Source organism: Vipera ursinii (genome assembly GCF_947247035.1).
Source record: "Vipera ursinii genome assembly, chromosome: 2".
NCBI lineage: Eukaryota > Metazoa > Chordata > Lepidosauria > Squamata > Viperidae > Vipera > Vipera ursinii.
This window is the reverse complement of record NC_139513.1, coordinates 82,504,103-82,523,596: the sequence shown is the minus strand read 5'-3', so window position 1 is coordinate 82,523,596 and position 19,494 is coordinate 82,504,103. Positions and strand designations below refer to the sequence as shown.

The 19,494-nt window shown below is 40.4% G+C and overlaps 1 protein-coding gene across 1 annotated transcript in view; it reads right to left on the bottom strand.

Annotated features, from left to right (window-relative positions):
* Positions 1-1,835: 1,835 nt before the first annotated feature.
* The window catches only part of PDGFRB (platelet derived growth factor receptor beta), a 132,046-nt gene continuing 114,387 nt past the window's right edge, over positions 1,836-19,494 (bottom strand). The window contains exons 16-23 of the mRNA XM_083352291.1: positions 10,908-11,074; positions 9,777-9,886; positions 7,790-7,912; positions 5,987-6,098; positions 5,659-5,758; positions 5,455-5,560; positions 2,423-2,667; positions 1,836-2,010 (exon numbers count right to left, since the gene is read on the bottom strand). Of these exons, the coding sequence (XP_083208417.1) occupies positions 1,902-2,010; positions 2,423-2,667; positions 5,455-5,560; positions 5,659-5,758; positions 5,987-6,098; positions 7,790-7,912; positions 9,777-9,886; positions 10,908-11,074 (1,072 nt within the window). The 3' untranslated portion in view covers positions 1,836-1,901. The remainder of the gene's footprint in view (positions 2,011-2,422; positions 2,668-5,454; positions 5,561-5,658; positions 5,759-5,986; positions 6,099-7,789; positions 7,913-9,776; positions 9,887-10,907; positions 11,075-19,494) is intronic.

Sequence of the window (19,494 nt, the reverse complement as noted above, 5' to 3'; positions counted from 1 at the left end):
TACACACACACACACCTAACTATAGTTATATAACATACCTGTTCTACTGTTAATAGAATGTGATCAAAAGTAGCTAAAATAGTTTTTTTTAAAAGAGGATAATGAGACACTTTAGAACTACCTCTAGTGGAAGAGGACGCTAGATTTTTTTTAAAAGAAGCCTTTTTATAATAGGATGCTTTCCAGCAAAACTGGAATACATGTTTGCATTGTGCAGAGCTAAAGATACATGAAATGCGCCAAAGCATTTCATTTACCTGCTCATTATACCCTAAGTAACAGCCAATGGGGAGTATTGGGGTATCTTGAGTGGATTAAAAAAAGGGAAGATGGCAGCCACAGCCAAAACAATCCTCATAATTGTGCCATATCACTACCAGATATGGCACTAAATGAATGGAGGGACCACCAATTTATGTAAGACAATTCACATTTATCATAGGAAGTAGTATGGGACCTACCTCTCCTAGATCTTTCTTCCTAGTAAGTAGATCCATTTCTAAGCACATTGGAAGGTATTTGGGGCCATGGGTATTGCAACCCAAGGTTATTAAGTGCTCTCTCCAGCCTCTGAAAGACTGAATAATGGTAAATGTTCCCTCAAGTGTTTCATTGCTGGAAATGACAAATCCATGCCAATGTCATCTCACTGGCAACAATAAAGAGCTTCTTGCAGCTTGAGAAAGTTTTTCAATTTCCCAACCAGCCTACAGCCTTGGCATTTGTATTAGTTGTTTAAGTCCAATTAAAGACTAATTAGATCCAACCTTGTTTTCTAAGACCTACCTGTTGTAATTGAATACCTCTACGATTCAGCAGAATACAATGGCTGTTAATAATAACCCTCTGAAGTAAACCAAAGATATAGCTGCCAGTTAGGCAGTGAGCCCTTTTGCTTACAAAGTGCACAAGCAGAAAATGTATGATCCATTTTTCATCCTCTTATGGTCTTGGATAAATCCAAGCATTCCTTTTTAATCACTTCATTTCATCCAACGAAAGGGCAGCCTGCTGAAAATATAATGCTGAGTCTCCATGCACTCTGTATTTTTTTTCCTACACACACACACACACACACAAAATGCTACTTTAGCTAATGTCCTTAGCCACTGCCTGGGCAGCTGCAGTATCTGTGTACCTGTAACCCATGAAATCATTTACACTAATGACGGAATGCTGTAATGAAAGAATTGGGAGACCTAAGAAGAAAGGCAGGCCCCAGCTTAAATGTCTGAGCTTGAAGTTTGGTAAAACAACAGAGAAAACTTTTCTCAGTGTGTAGTGAGTTTAACTACTCACATGATCCCTGCACATAGTCTTTGTCCTTCTTTCATTTTCTATCCTTTTTAATGATACATTTTAAAAAGCATCACTTGATAATCCAGTAAGTGAGTAACAGTCAAGTAAAGTTGCAAGGATCAAAAAGCATTTATCCTGACTGAACCCCGGAGATTCTTTTCTTTGACCTTGTGCAGACATGGGGAGAGCAGTTTTGTCCAGAAACTGTTGTGACTCTTCAAAGATGAGAGATGTTATGGATTCTCTTCTGATATCCTGATTTAGCAGGTGGAAACATGAGTGGTGAACTAATGTATATGGTGAACGAAGAGCAAATTCTGCATTAAAATTTGAAATGAACATAATCCCAGTTCAGAAGCCACAAAGAATTATCAGACAATACTGACTTGAATTGTTCTGATTTAGTCTGCAGTCCTATTGGATACTTTTGGTCTCAGAAAAGACCTATTTCGATAATTCCAGGCTTCTGTTTTAGGTTAAAGAGGAAGGAGCGACAAGCTGTACTTTGATACAATTTGAATGAAGGGGCTATGCACATTTTTTCCCCACTGGATGGAAGTCCCCAGTGCTAGCATATACAGGAGCACAGAGAACTATTAACCCTAGCAATCTGGCTTTATCTCAGATGCTTGTTCTTCTTCTTCTTGCTCAGGTCTTAAAGGACTGTCACAAGATATAGTAGATGATGTGTTTGCTTCATTCAGGGTTGAACTAAAATTGAGAAAGAAAAAGAGTGAGAATTAGGACCATTCAATTGTGGTAGACATAGCTGAATGGCAAGAATCATCATCATCATTATCATCATTGTCACTATCATCATGGTCATTAGCATCATGATAACTATCATCAAAATCATCATCATCCAGTTTGATTTTGGAGTTAGTGGTGCAAAAAAAAGATGACAGAAAAATTCAGAGACATGCTCTTAATTTTGAAAAAGAATTTGCTAGGAGATAATTTGGAAGGGTTATTTAATGGATATATTTCTCAAGAGAAGGCATTCTGCAGTCCTTAAAGTTCTTTTCAACAGTATTTTTCATATTCATAATATTTTCCTAGTCAAGAGAACAAGCCGTTGGGACCAAATGTCATGGTAGGCACCACAAATTAAAAATATTCTAACCTTGCTCTGCTGCTAGAGGCCTCCGGAGGATTATTACTGTCTCCCTCTGGTTTAAGATCAGGCAAAGGAATGATATAATCATTGTCCACTCCATTCTGCTCCACAGCTGCATAGAGGACAGAACTTGAACTGACACTGTCACTTGCAGTGGACCTAGAAGCCATGAATCCTGTGTTCCTGGGCCTGATACGCACAATAGCCGGGTGATCACTTTTCAAGAATTCTTCATTCACCTGTTGATACTTCTGCTCTCATGCAAGGCAGTGAGAATAGAAAGGAGAGATGAGTACATATACCTATTCATATAACACAAAACACAGCTCTCTATAATTTTTTTATACTTGAGTTATAAGACATCTGGATGTTGCAGTAATAGTTATTTATTTATTTTTTATTTATTTAGTTATATTTATATACCGCCCTATTCCCTGAGTTACTATATTATCGCTGCAATTCCAAACATTTAGAAGTCATGGTTACTGAAAATGAATGGAACTTTCTTCTAAGTAGATTTTTTTAGACATATATGAATTGTGGGATCTCCAGGAGTAAATGATGAGGTCAGATGCATCTCAACATGGGGATTATGCATGCATTCTGTGTGTTTACCTTTATTTTTTAAAAAACAATGTGTTGTATAAGCCAAATGTTTTGGTCACGTATCTATACTTTGCTAACTTGAGATATGCCAGCTTTATCTTTTAAATGTTTAAAGGGCTTTGGATGATGAATGAAGCTATTTGTCACATTAAATCTGGTTCAAACTGAGATTGTAGTGCATATCTTGCAGTCTGGTGCACCAAGCAGTTACCATTATAGTTAATCAGATTCCCTTTCCTTCTACACGTCTGACTTATTTCAGAAATATGAGCAGACTGACTGACTTGTTGAGGTCACCAGAATGCAACAGTCTGAATAGAACATTTGTGAAAATGCCAAATTTTATGTTCCTGTCACTTATTTTACTTCGGATTTCATGGGTACCTGAGAATCCCCCCAAAATGAGGCTGATGTAGAAATGGGTTGGGCATTCAACCCACAAATTTACAGAAATATATCTAAGGGTTCCTACTATCGTTCCTAGTAAATAACATGATTCATAGTTAGAAACATTATTATAGTGCAAAAGACACCAAACTGGAGAATTTTGACATAACAATATAGATTAGATTAGATTAGATTTATTAAATTTATATGCCGCCCTTCTCCCTAAGGGCTCAGGGCGGCTCACAACAATAAAAAATTTAAAAACATAAAATACAAAATTTAAAAAAGAATTAAACAATAGATGTGATAAATACATGACAATTTAACCCAATAAAAGCCAAATTTAAAACCATAGTCAGTCCAGGTCCGATTGTTGGAACATCCATGTCTTCAGGTCACGGCGGAAGGACCGAAGGTCAGGGGCCATCCGCAGCTCCGGAGGCAGTTCATTCCAGAGGGTTGTTGCACCCACAGAGAAGGCTCTCCCCCTGGGGGTCACCAGCTGGCATTGCCTAGCTGACGGAACCCTGAGGAGGTCGACTCTGTGGGAGTGAACCGGGCGATGGGAGGTTGATAATGGCAGCAGGTGGTCTCACAAGTACCCCAGGCCTAAGCCGTGTAAGGCTTTAAAGGTAATTACCAGCACCTTGAATCGCACCCGGAGGGCAACCGGAAACCAATGCAGCTCACGCAGGAGTGGTATAACATGGGAGTATCGAGAAACTCCCATAAGCACCTGCGCGGCCGCATTTTGCACCAGCTGAAGCCTACGGGTGCACCTCAAGGGCAGCTCCATGTAGAGAGCATTGCAGTAATGCAGGCGAGAAGTGACAAGGGCGTGGGTGGCCGTGCATAGGGCATCTCAGTCCAAAAAGGGGCACATCTGGCGCACCAGGCAAACCTGTGCAAAGGCCCCCCTGGTCACAGCAGTTAGATGATCTTCCAAGTTAAGCCGTGAATCCAGGAGGACACCCAAGTTGTGGGCCCTTTCTGAGGGGGGCAATTTATTTATTTATTTATTTATTTATTTATTTATTTATTTATTTATTTATTTATTTATTTATTATTTGGATTTATATACCGGCCCTCTCCCGAAGGACTCGGGGTGGTGTACAGGGCAATTAAAACACTATATACAACACATAATATACAAAAATTAAAATAAATTAAACCAAGTAGCCCTAAACAATAAAACACGTTCTAAAATGTAAAATCCCAGTCCCTCAGTCCAGGCCGGCAAGTTCAAATAGCCAAGTCTTCAGGGCAATACCTTCCCCCCCATTAAAAGAGAAGGAACATGTTGGACAATACGAGATGCTGGTATCCACAGCCACTTGGTCTTGGAGGGGTTCAGCCTGAGCCTGTTACTTCCCATTCAGACCCACACCACCTCCAGGCACCGGGACATCACATCAAGGGCATCACTGGGTTGGCTCAGGGTGGAGATGAACAACTGGGTATCGTCCGCATATTGGTGATACCTCACTCCAAAGCCATGGATGATCTCACCCAGCGGCTTCATATAGATGTACCAACCCTTGAGGTACCCCACAAGAAAGGGGCCTCGGGGTAGATCACTGCCCCCCTGCCAAAACAAACTGTGAGCGGCCCGAGAGGTAGGAGGAGAACCACCGTAAAACAGTGCCTGTATATATCTGGTTTATTTCCCCACCTCCCATTCCCCAACAAAATAAGGCTTCACCTACAAGTTATGATTATAGCATGCTTTTTATAGAGAAAGATATTAGGATGTTGAGCTGCTTATTGAGACTCCTTCCATCATTCTAATATTAAACCACTGGGCATTACATACAAAAACCTACATCTTTTAAGAGCGTATGACAATGGAGAACAATAGGTCAAGGTTTAGAATTCTGGATGGCAATTAAACCTTGGAACCTCATCAAAAGTGCTAAATCAGTAGGAAACATTTTTCAATACTTTTCCCAAATAATGGCCAACAACGAACAGATTTGGAGACGAGTACTCAGTCCCATATCCTTTCTATGGGTAAAGGAAAAGATATTATTTTGATTTTAGTTTACCTTCTTGTAGCTGTCTGTTAGCAGGTTCCCCATAAGCACTACCAGTTGAAAGAAAGACGGTCGGATCTCAAACTTCTCTTCCCAGCATTTCTGCATAATTTCGTAGCTAAACACATATTAAAAGAAGATTTCATAGTTTGGGAAAGTCTTGAAAAGTAGATATTTCCCCAACTTTATAGACAATTGCTTACCCAAACTACTCACATTTCATTGGATGCATGGGTAGGTTTGGACATCCGGTAACCACGTTTAATAGCATTATAGAATTGCTCATTCATAGGCAGTTCAGGATATGGAGTCCCACCTAAGAACAAAAGAGTGAACTTAAGCAACCACCATTTCTTTCTCAGTTTCACACAAAGGCTATAGTTTTGGGGAGTGGCCCCTCTCGGACAGAAAAATGGATGACACTAATATAGAGAAGATTGTGTAGATAGACTACAGAAGTAACAGTTTTTCATTTTAAACAGAGTATTTGGAAGGCAGGATATAGCAAAGGTTAAGTTGGACAATGCTGACCAAAGAGACGTACCTAGAGTGAATATTTCCCATAGAAGAATCCCAAAAGACCACACATCACTTAAGGTAGTGTAGAGGTTATTGAAGATGCTCTCAGGGGCCATCCATTTCAAAGGCAAGAAGGTCTATTTAAAAAGGTAAAATGGATTTTATTTTTTAAAAAATTACCATAGCACTGACCACTGAAAGTCTCTGAATTGTTAACTTTGCTAATGATACTTTTCTGTGAATGTTAATGGAACTAATTTATTTGGAACCTGGGAAGAAGAACGAGTCCTTCTTAGTCCAAGAAGGAGATTTCATGACTATGATCTTGTTATTGTCAGTCCTGCTCAGTATGACAGCAATATGATAAAATGTGACTTGGATCAGCAGTTAAACACTTAGTCAAGTAATTAACAGTAACAAGTTCTAAATTTCGTATGCAGAGAATGGAGTGCTGCTTCAAAAGTAATTTAAAAGGTCACAACCCAAATCCAATTTCAAGGAAAGGATGGCTATTTCAAAACCAGAGATGAAAGGAGGAAAAACTTCAAACATTCATTTTCTTTACAAGTTACAATGTATGGACAAAATAGCACATATTGAAATCTAATAAGGCTTCAGTGAAGACACAGCCTCTGACATTGCACAGGTCTCTAATCATATCCTTGAGCTGCTAAACATTAATGCGTCCAAACAGGGCCACTTTAATACACAGAAACCTCTATTTACATTGTGACTATTACGTGTATTAGATTGTTTCCATAGTGACATATAATAGTGCAGTGAGGAAGAATTGGAGATTCATGCAATATTAGGAAGACAATATAGCTGCAGATTTTTGGTGCCTCTTAAGTGCAAACTAGCTCTTTGTGCTTCCCCAAATAACTGAGAACTGTCAATAAAATTGTCTTACCTTTATTTTAATAGTTTCGGGTTTTAATGAATTTTATTTGTATTGAAATATTGATATTGAGAACTGTTAGCCATAAACTAACCTACATAAAGGATGGTTGTGAGCTTCCAGAGATCACAGAATTTAAAAACGCAGCCTAAAATAATCTGGAGGAAAATTAAATTGGATAGAAAAAAAATTGGATTGGCTGAGCAAAAGATACCCTCAACAGAAGAACAGTTATATTATGCTTGTTACCACCATTTCCTGTATTCATCTCCCCCAGCTTATGCTTTTCTGTGACATGTGAAATAAGTCTGCTTCTGTTTTTTTTCATTTACCAGCTTGCGTGCTGTCTAATCACCATCTTCTAGGCTGAAAGAAGGCTTGGTTGTGCAACCAGCACCAAAAAAATATTTTCCAGGAAGAATTGCAAAGAGCCAGGGGTTTCGTTTCCTATTTACTGGGGAATGTGACAGGGTAAGGGAGATTTAGAGATGTGCCTTCTGTGCAAAATGATTCATATTGTAACTCTAGTTCTACTGTTTCAGTCCTTGAAAGCCTCAACCTAAGTGTGCGTGTCTCTGTGTGTGTGTATACATTATACATATACATACATACACACACCAAATTCGATTGGCATATCTCACATAAAAAAGAGACCTGAAGAATGTGTACTTTGCAAAGTAAAGTCTCTTTTTAAATTCAGGAAAAAATTCATCTTTACCTTTACTCTTAATGGTGGCTGCATGTGGGTATATAGCTAGCCACATAAAACAAATCTTTAGAATGCTTGAGGATTTGAAATTCAGATTTGTGGGTATGTGCCTTCTCAAAGAGATTAAAAAAGTCAGGTGGAGCAAGGGTCCTAAATGTATGTTTAACTCTTCCTGTTTTGGTCAAAGGGACACCTGCAGGCCAGGTAATCTTGATACTCACATTCCCTTTGGAAATATAATTTGAATCCCGCATGATGTCCCTGGCTAAGCCAAAGTCACAGATCTTCACCAGTTTCCCTTCGCAGATCAGTACGTTTCTTGCAGCCAGATCACGATGCACGCACTGGATAACAGGGGAAAAGACATGCTGAGTGTGTAGACATATATGTTGGGTGTCTTAATTTTTCTTTCAAACAAAATTATTGTGCCTCAGAGTTCTTCAGAGTGAAACAGAATCACAAAATGCAGACATACAATGAATATGCTGAAGAGGTGCTCAGGCAGCTGCTCTAGAGAGATGTGGAAACACCATTGTAGAAATACTGCTGTCTAAGCTTTATGACTTCATTTTGCCCTCTTGCACTGCAGCCTCATTTTGTAAACTTCATAACCCTTTAAAATACTCTGAAAAGGCGGTACCAGAAGACCCACAAAAAATGCAAGCAGCAGTGCTTTAGTTGAGATACTTATTTTAAAGACCGTTATCCCTGCCACTGTCATGGGTCGCTCAAAGACTATTTGGAGTCAGTTTAACATTTATTTGTTAAATTTATACACTGCCCACCTCACACTTTGAGGCAACCATTAGGTGAAAACAATGGCACACATTCATATTTGCATTAATGCAGCATCTTGGGCCTCTGACTACTGCTCTTTCTTTGAACCAACTGGTTTCTTGGGTGGGGGTTAGGTTCTTTTTTATTACTACCTGACTAGAGGACTCCTATCATTGAATAGCTCTTAAGTATCAGGCAGGTGAAAGGATTCCTTTAGGCAGCAGGTGCCAGGAGGCAGCAACTGGGATCATACGAAACCAGAGAATTTGATTTGGAACACTAAGTTTGTAGATCATGTTAAGCCATCTTTCGTTTAACCACTGTTTGTTGAAAAGCCACTGTTGCCTGGTTCACATAAACACGCTGTGTTTAGAAACTACAAAGGCTGAATTCATACCGCATTGCAGAATTATTTCCTTGTACTTTGAGATGCTGTGATTCTTTTGCCCTTCAGATTCATTATTTATTAAATGTATACATATGTATATGTATATAAATGTATATGCCACCTATCTTGCTATTCAAATTCATTGCTGGCAGTCTTACAGGTCAGGATGTTTCCCAGCCATATTTTTTTTACCTTGTGGTACTAGCAATTCCTTGTGGCATCCATACTGCAAGTGACATCTTAATGCTGGCTTGTGAAAATGCACCTCAGGAAAAATAACCACAGATTATGTGGTAATTAGAAGCAGTCTTTGTCTGCACAAGTTTTAGCCTTTTTTTTCTCCTTGCCACGACTATTAGCCAAATGCCTTACGTGACGAAAAAGGGCCAACCCTGATCAAGATTATGGCAACATAGACATGCTGATGAGTGAGCTATTATGTCTGAAATGAACCCTGTGACACAGTTCATTTATTGTGATACTAGGCTGCACTGCAATATGTATTTCTTTGCTACTTGAAGGAGAGGAACCAGTGGAATCCCTCCAATCAACCCATTTAATCCAAGGTGCTTAATTCCCCAAATTAACCAGTTTTGGGAGCATATATAACAAAATATATTCACCAGATCTTCTATCTAATTGGTAAGGAAGAATACAAACCAATAGTCAGCTTCCCATTCATGATCTATCAAATCTGTATTCTGAGGGACTACTTCACTTTGCTTGAAGAATCTGAACATACTGAGCTTAGTCTTTTCTTACTGAATGTCATGGCTTTTGGTTTGTGCATGTGGGGGGATTAGGTAAACACAGCTTGTTGTGAAAAAGGTAGCAGTAATGTCTAAAAAAACAACATACCAAAGACTAGCAACACCTACACTAACAGCCTCCTATTTATGCTTCTGAGAGAAACGCCCTTGTTCACTCCACCTGTTTCTGTTTCTTTGAGCACAAACACGTACTCAACCACCCCCTTTCTCTCTTGAAATCAGATACTCATAACTATAGTTAGAACTATATAACTCTATTGCAAATATATTTACGTTTTTAGAAGCTAAGAACTCCATTCCCTTAGCCACTTGGAAGCTAACTCCAACAAGATCAATGTAACTGAGGAGAGGAGACTCGCTGATCAAGGTCACTTTTTCTGAACCTGGAAATATAAAATAATACAGTGTTTATTAAATCATATTTAAAAAGGATAGAGACATACACATACCCTATAATGGTCTTGTTGGAATATAAAATTCTGGAATATCAGATCAATGGAATCGGAAGCTTCCTTCACCCAACATTAAATTATACAGATGTCCTCAACTTATGACCCCAGTTGGGACCAGAATCTTGATCATTGAGTGAAGCAGCCATTAAGCAAGATATCACATGACTGCTTTGCTCAATGACTGCAATCCTGGCAATCTTTAGGTGATCTCGCGGTTTAAGTGGATGGAATCCCAGGTTAAGATTGCAGGGTGCCTCAGGAAGGATGGGGGAGGCCGCGGACAAGCTGAGAGTGCTGTAAAATGGCACAAAGCCACAGTCGCCAGTGGAAGCCACACCACCCACCCAGCCCCACCAGGACAAGCAAACCACTACACTTGTCTTACCTTTGCTGCGAGTTTTTTCCAGCTGCTGACAAGATTTTTAACAGGATTTTCAGACCCAGAGTAGAGAAACTTCCCTCTACTCTGGTGCTACAAATCCTCCATGGCTGAAAATCAGATGGACCTTTTACAGCCAGCCCTCAGAAACCAGAGGGAGTCCTCTTGAAAAGGTAGCAGCAGTTTGCGACCTTGCCTGCCAGCTTCCCCATTGACTTTCAGGGGAAGCCTTCAGGGAAGATTGCGAGCAGTGATCTCATATTTGGAGGTGCATGGCAACCAATTGTAAGTGCGGACGGGTTTCCATCACCCAGACTGAAATCACATGACCATGTGGGCACTGCAATTGCTGTAACTTTGCCCACAGGCTGTAAGTCCTTTTGTTCTACACTGTTGTAATTTTGAATGGTTGCTGAATGAATGGTTGTTAAGTTGAGAACTACTTCTTAACTGGATGAAACACAAGAATGAACAAAACTTCATTGTTTGTAATTTCTCTTAAAGGAATTAAATCACCACAAACTTATTTGAAAAATAATTATGCAAACTGTTTTTTTTGGTAATCTCTCTTACCTGATGGCGAATAGCTGTCCAGCTCATAGGTCGTGCCATAATTGGAAGAATCAATGTCTACATATTTGATTTCACCCTTCATGTCAGACATGGGCACGTAATCCAGTGATTCATCCTTACTCATGTCCATGTAGCCCCCATCACTTTCTACAGATATGGATGTATGGCTGCAGAGATAAGTTATTTAAAATGTTTGTTTGTCCCCTTAGAACAATTTTCTGATAATAAGCCACCTCTAGTATAAAATCAGGAAAGCAAAAATCAGAACTTAACTGTCTTTTCTCTTCCACTATTTGTTTACTATAGTAAAAGCTGTTCATAGGTAAATGCAAGAGAAATTATTTCATGGAGGAAAAGAAAGCATAATATAATGATTGCCACATGGATGCCAGAGAAATATTACAAGTGAAAGATAAATTAGATGCTGTGATTTATACACACATTATTTACCAGCAAGACTGAATCAAAGATTACTGCATGAGAGACATGCAGTATGTGCATGTGGTCAAATGCCTGAGTTATGAAACATCTTGCCTATTATCAGTAATTGAAGGCTATTGTGTGTATACAGCATGTACCAAAAGCTGAGCCCTATGGGCCTATCACAATATGTTTTATCAATTTTTTTTAGAGAAAACCTTATGGTACTTAAAAATATTCAAAAAGCATACTTCAAATGAGTTAGAAAGTGTTAAATGGACATGTAGTCCTCAACTTATATCTAGTCATTTAGTGACCAAAGTTCTGACAGATCTCCCCAGGACTATGACCTGGATTTAAAATTCTGACAGCCGTCCCACCTCCCATGGTCACGTGATTCCATTTTAGTTGCTGCACAACCGGTTCTTATTTATGGCTGTTTGCAATATCCTGTGGTCCTGTTACCACAATTTATGATGCTTTTTTTCTTGAAAACCAAAGTTTATTTCGTTTCTGGTTAAAAAAAAACAATCATTATGGACAATGGATTCACTTAATGACTTCTAGTATATTTATATATATATAAACTTTATTAAAACTTAGCTTTCACTAGTGTCTGCTGACATTATCAAAGTATAAGCTAGGATTGGGGAGCTCATTTTTATAGTTCTTGAGAAGCCAACAATTTAGACAATGAGCATGTTACGGGTCTATTTGGCCCCTGCCCTCCCACAGTCAGTTGCCAAATCTTGTTACTATTATGCTAGCTGACATCTGAATTTTGCCACTCTGCCTCTCCCCGCTTGCCCCACCCACCGGGAGCGTTCGTCTTGCGGCACATAATCATCTGTCGCTGTCTGACTGCTCTCCTCACTGTCATATCTGGTGGTTGCTCTGCATGTAATGCCACTGTTTCGGCTCGCCATTCCTCCGTTGTGCCAGCATCATTGATCACACTGGTCCCTTGTCTTCTCGTAAAGTCCATGGGTCCAGTTTGCTTCCTCACAGTCTCCCACTGTGTTGATGCATCAGCTGGTAAGCGATCATAATCTTCTGCTGTCTTGTTTGCACAGGAGGGAAGCAATCGCTGATTCGTCCTTTCCGGCCCTCTGTATGACAGTTCATGTTGGCGCGATGCCCAATGAACTGGCAATAGTTCGATATGCTGGTTGATCGAGTGTTGATTGGATAACCAGGCTTCCTTTAGCAGGTGGCCACCCTTAGATGTACTGTGGGCAATAACTTTGGCCCCTGCAAAATTGAAAGTGTGGTTATACTCGATTGTGTGAGCCCACACCTGGGATCTTGGTTTTCTCCCTTGCCAAATAAATTTGGATATATTTTTGTTTAAATTTTGAAAGAAGTCTTTGCCTAATTTAGTCAGTATACATTGGAATAGAAAAAGTAGTTTAGGGAGTACATTCATCTTAATTGTCGTAATTCTCCCCATAAAGGAGAGCTGCAAGTTTTTCCATTAATCTAAATCCACTGTAATTTGGTCTATTAGATTATCATAGTTTTCTCTTTTAAATGTGATGCATCTTGCCATCAATTGAATCCCTAGGTACCTTACTTTTTTAGTTATTTGAGTGTTATTTTTTTCTGCTAGCTCGTTTTCTTGTAGTTTGGTCATATTCTTAACTAGCATTTCAGATTTAATAATAATAATAATAAGTTGGAAGGGACCTTGGAGTTCATCTAGTCCAACCCCCTGCTCAGGCAGGAAACCCTATACCATTTCATACAAATGGCTGTCCAGTCTTTTCTTAAAAATTTCTAGTGTTGGAGCATTCATCACTTCTGGAGGCAGGTTGTTCCACTGGTTAATTGTTCTGTCAGGAAGTTTCTCCTTAGTTCTAGGTTGCTTCTCTCCTTGACTAGTTTCTATCCATTGCTTCTTGTCCTGCTTTCAGGTGCTTTGGAGAATAGCTTGACTCCCTCTTTGTCAAACTCGTCCTGCAGCAGGCAGAACAACAGCCGGACAGGAATGAGAGACCCCCGCAAAAAGGGTTGTATGTGCTTTATTCTTCAAGACAACAACCCAAAGCAGGAAAACAAAGTCAGCGTTGGCCGCTACCTGCAACCAACGCTGCTAAATACATGCCGATGGCACACGCCCATACCCCACCCAAACACGCCCACATACTCCCAGTCCCTACACACCAGGGGAAAGGCACACAGCAGCAAGGCTGAAAGGCCGCAAAGTTGGAAAAATGCTGACTTACTGTCAAACTCGTCCTGCAGCAGGCAGAACAACGGCCGGACAGGAACGAGAGACCCCCGCAAAAAGGGTTGTATGTGCTTTATTCTTCAAGACAACAACCCGAAGCAGGAAAACAAAGTCAGCGTTGGCCGCTACCCACAACCAACGCTGCTAAATACAGGCTGTGGGTCTTGCCGGCACCTGGGCAGGGCTGTCCCACACCTGCGCACGCTGCACAGCTGCCCCGGATAGTCCTGCCGTACAGAGAGACTGTAGCTGAAGACCCACTGTTTGTTGAGTCCGCGGGCCCTTCCCCCACTCAGGACAGCGGTCCTGTAGCAAAAGAGGGGATCCCGGGGCAGCAACCGCCGTCCGGTGGCTGTGCGCAGCCGCGCCAGCCATTGCAGCTTCCTTGACGGCTCCGCCGACAACTGCCGTGTCCTGCGCCTGCGCGGCAACAAACGGGAGTCCCTCCGGCAGCAGTGTGGCCGGCTGCCACAGAATGGCCGTCCGGCGACTCTCCTGGGCCAGCGAGGAGCAGGGCAGTCCAGGGGGGAGGTCCGTCAAACCGTCAGGGCACCCGGCAACCAGGTCAGGAAAGGCCGTAGGGGTGGAGAGGGCCCCCGGTGAATGTCGGCCCCACGGGGCCCGACACTCTTCTTTGTAGCAGCCCCCAAGATATTGGAACACTGCTATCATGTCACCCCTCACCCTTCTCTTCGTTAAACTACACATACCGAATTCCCTATATGTTTTAGCCCCCAGTCCCCCAATCATCTTTGTTGCTCTTCTCTGTACTCTTTCTAGAGTCTCAACATCTTTTTTACATCGTGGTGACCAAAACTGGATGCAGTATTCCAGGTGTGGCCTTACCAAGGCATTGAAAAGTGGTATTAGTACTTCACATGATCTTGATTCTATCCCTCTGTTAATGCAGCCTAGCACTGTGTTGGTTTTTTTGGCAGCTGCAGCACACTGCTGGCTCATATTGAAGTGATTGTCCACTAGGACTCCAAGATCCCTCTCACAGTTGCTACTATTGAGCAAGGTACCCCCTATACTATACCTGTGCATTTGATTTTTCCTGCCTAAATGTAGAACCTTACTTTTTTCACCATTGAATTTCATTTTGTTAGATAGCGCCCAGTGTTCGAGTCTGTCCAGATCCTCTTGTATCTTAAGCCTATCTTCTGGAGTATTGGCTATTCCTGCCAGCTTGGTATCATCTGCAAATTTGATGAGTTCCCCATCTGTCCCCTCATCCAAATCTTTGATGAAGATGTTGAAGAGCACTGGGCCCAGAACAGAGCGCTGGGTCACCCCACTACACACTTCCTTCCATGTAGATGCAGTTCCATTGAGGACCACATGCTGAGTATGGCCTGTCCATCTGGTGGTGATGCTATCTAACCCACATTTTTCTATCTTATCAAGTACTGTAGTAGGTTGTGATCTACTTTATCAAATGCCTTACTGAAGTCCAAGTAAATTATATCTACAGCATTCCTCTGGTCCACTAATTTTGTCACTTGGTCAAAGAATGCAATAAGATTTGTCTGGCATGATCTGTTTTTGACAAACCTATGTTGGCTTTTAGTGATGACTTTGTTTGCATCAAGGTGTTCGCTGATTTGTTGTTTGATTATCTTTTCCAGAATCTTCCCAGGTATTGAGGTCAGGCTGATAGGTCTGTAGTTTCCTGGATCTATTTTTTCCCTTTTTTGAAGATGGGAACTACATCAGCTCTCTTCCAGTCCTCTGGTAGTTCCCCAGAGCTCCAGGATCTTTGAAAAATATAGTTCAGTGGTTCTGAGATCACATCTGCCATTTCCTTGAGAACTTTGGGGTGTAATCCATCTGGTCCTGGTGATTTGAACTCGTCTAGGCTGGACAGGTGCTCACTTACCATTTTCTTGCCTATCTTAACTTGCATTTCTATTTTGTTTTTATGGCACTGTTTTTGGTAGATTGGACTGTTTTTACCCTTTGTGTAAAGACAGATGCAAAAAGCGAGTTAAATAGTTCTGATTTCTCCGTGTTGCTTGTCACCTTCTTGCCACTTTCCCCCACTAATGGACCAATCATTTCCTTAACTTTCTTCTTGTTTTTTATATGTTGAAAGAAGCTTTTTTTCTTATTTTTTGACTTTGGTCACAAGCCTTAGTTCATTTTGAGCCTTAGCTCCCCTCATTTCATCTTTGCAGGCATGGGCTATTTGCTAATATTCTGCCTTAGTTATGTGCCCCTCTTTCCACTTCTTATACTTGTCCTTTTTATGTTTCAATTTATCAGAGAATTCTTTATGCAGCCATGCTGGTTTCTTTTGAGAGCTGTTATTTTTCTTCTTTGTTGGTATTGTGCTAGAGTGGGCCTTTATTATCTCACTTTTCAAAATTTCCCAAGCTTCTTGAGTTGTTTTCCCCTTTAGGATTCTCATTCATGGAATTCTTCCCAAGGTCTCTCTAAGTTTATTGAAATTAGCGCTTTTAAAGTCCAAGACTCTAGTTTGACTGTGTTCTATTGCTTGTGCTTCCATAATGCTGAATTCCAATATTGCATGATCACTTCTCCACAAGGTTCCTGTGGCTTCGACACCTATCATTTCATCTCTGTTAGTGAGAATTAAATCCAATATGGCTAATCCCCTAGTTCCCTTCTCTACTTTTTGGGAGAGAAAGTTGTCTGCTAGGTTTGTCAGGAATCTTCCACTTGGTGCAGAATTTGTCTCCCAGTTGATATCAGGGTAATTAAAGTCCCCCATTACTATTGTGATGTGCTTCCTACATACCTTAGTTAGCTGACTAGCAAATGTTCATCTATTTCCTCTGCTTGTTTGGGCAGCCTATAGTATACAACTATGGCAATGTCATTTCCCCCCCTTTTATATTGACCCAAATGCATTCAGGTTTACAGTTTTCATCATTGTTGTGCTCTATTTCTGTAGAGATAAAGTTATTTCTTATATATAGAGCAACTCTACCTCCTCTTTTGTTTAGTCTGTTTCTTTTAAATAATTTAAATCCCTCTAGCTATGTGTTCCATTTGTAGGTTTCATCCCACCATGTTTCCGTAATGGCAACAATATCATATCCACCCTCATTTACCTGAATTTCTAGTTCACCCTGCTTACTGTTTATACTCTGTGCATTGGTGTATAGACATTTGAGTCCTTTATGACTGACCCTGTGTTTACTTGCTACATAACTTGTGTGGTGCCTGAGTTCCCCTATTTTCTTAGATTGCCGGGGACACTGATGTTTTGTATCAATTAACTCACTGTCCCCGTTGTTTAGTTTAAATATTCCTCCAGAAAAGCTGTGAATTTGCCAAGTAACTCAGTCCCTTTCTTGGATGGATGCAGACCATCTCTTTTGTACATCTTTTTATTGGACCAGCTACAGACATCGTGACTAATATAACCAAAGCCTTCTTCTTTACACCACTCCTTTAGCCACATATTAAATTCTGCTATATGCTGGCCTTTTCCATTTTGCTCCTTATACACTGGTAAGACCTCTGAAAAAGTGAGCCTACAGCCTATTCTGCTGAGTTCCTGCCCCAAGCTCTGGAAATCATTCTGCACACAGAGTACATCATTTTGGGACAGATCGTTAGTGCCAAGATGTACAATAACATCCACATCACAGTCATTGGTGGTATTGTTGACTACTTTGAAAAGTCTTGTCCCTACTGGCAGTAGCACCTGGAAGACACCTGACCTCTTTTGTAACCTCTGTATCCTTTCCTAAATTTACATCCCTTATAATTGAATCACCAACCAGAAGGTGGCTTCTCTTTTTGGGTACCTTTCTTTTCTTGCATGACTGATGTGTAATACCTGATTCGCACTTCTCCCTGTCAAAAACAAGTTCATCTCGGACCAAGGTCCCCTGCTTATTTGAGTTATTATCATAATTACCTTGACCTGTTTCCTTAATGTCCCTATTAAGGTCAGCAAGGGCACTGTATCTGTTATGCAGGGACACAGCGAAAGCTTTGGGTTTATGGTTCACCTGCCAGATCCCACAGTTGTCCACACTGCCCTTCTCCTGCAGAATCTTTGAGGCACAGGGAGCTGATAGTGTAGGAGGGCTGAACTGAGCACCTAATTTCTGCCTGAAAAGCACAGATTACAGACCCTAGATGAATAATCTGTCCTTGTAGATTAGTGATTTGTGTACAGATAGGACACTTTCCCAGTTTGAAAACAGTGCTGCGAAAGACAGCTGCAAAACAAGTGTTGCACTGAACTAAGCCAGACATGCTGAGATGAAAGGAATCTCAGATGCACTTCCCCTGAATGCACAACCACTATTTTTGATTTTTAGTTATATGATTTGCGCACTGTTAGGCGCATGGGCCACTACTTTGCTCCTCCATCCACCTTCTCCTTAACTCACTGTATTGTAGCTTTTCCCAGCAGCCTCTGGCAGTTTAAAAGCAAAGAGGGTCCATTCAGCAAGGGCTTAGCTACTTTGCTCCTCCACACACCTTCTCCTTAACTCACAGTATTGTAGCTTTTTCCCAGCAGTGTCTGGCAGTTTAAAAGCAAAGAGGGTCCAATCAGCAAGGGCTTAGCTACTTTGCTCCTCCACCCACCTTCTCCTTAACTCACAGTATTTTTTTTTATTAATCTTCAACCCTGCTACATCTCCATAGTTTCCCAAAACCTGTAATAGTCTTGTACCGGACTCTAGGGGCTCTTCCAAAATAAGGACTAAGTCATCTGTGTAGGCCTGTAATTTAAATATCTCTTTCTTAGTTTCTAAACCTTTAGTCAGTTTATCTTTTTGGATTATTCTTGTTAAAACGTCTAGAGAGAGTACAAATAATAATGCTGATAGTGGGCAACCTTGTCTTGTACCTTTTTGTATTTGGAAACTTTTTGTTGATTCTCCATTCCATGTTTAAGTTGGGTTAACATGAAATCCCATTTGACATTGTCAAATGCTTTCTGTGCATCAACAAAGATCAATGTCATTTGTTTTTCATTATGCAATTTGTAATATTCTAGCATATCTAATATGATACTAACGTTATGTCTTATTTGCCTGTTGGGCAAGAAATTATTTTGATCAGTATGGATAAATTCAACCAAGTATCTTTTTAATCTTTCTGCCATTATTGTCATAAAGATCTTATAGTCCGTATTTAATAAGGATATAGGCCTATAATTTTTAATGAGAGTTAAGTCGGAGTTTTCTTTAGGAATTAACATAATGGTTGCTTCTTTCCATGAATTTGGGATCTTTGTTACTTTTAATACTTCATTAAATGTATCCAATAAAGTTGGACCTAAAAGTTCTTGACGATTTTTGTATATTTCAGACAGTAGTCCATCAGGGCCGGGTGTTTTATTACTTTTTTGTTTTTTAATTGCTTCCATAATTTCCTGAAATGTTATATCCTTGTTTAATATATTTTGGAATTCTTCTGGGTCTTTCAGCAAATCAGCATTCATGAGGTATTGTAGTATTCTTCCCTCACTAATCTTTTCATCGTCTTTATAGAGGTTTTTATAGAATTCGTACGTCACATGTTTTTTTTTCTTCATTTCGGTGTACCATCTCCCCCACTTCATTGCATAGTTTACTAATCCATCTTTTATTTTTTTGTTTTTTCAGTTTATAGGCCAACCATCTCCCGGGTTTATTTGCCTGTTCAAAAATTTTTTGTCTGATACTTTTTATTTTTTTGTGCCTAGTTTAGGTCCTTCTTGTGGATATATATATATTTAAAAGACCGGTGTTCATTCCGCCTGACTGCCATCTCATGTTTGTGAATCCTTGTCTGTAGGCGCTTCATGGTTTTCCTGACATAGTTGCTTGTGCAATCATTGCAACTAATCCGGTAAACCACAGATGACATTTCTCCTTTGGGCAAGGATTCTTTGGGGCACATCACCTTAGTTTGCAGGATCTGGCTGGGTTTATGCGCCACCTTAATGCCATGGGTAGAGAGTAT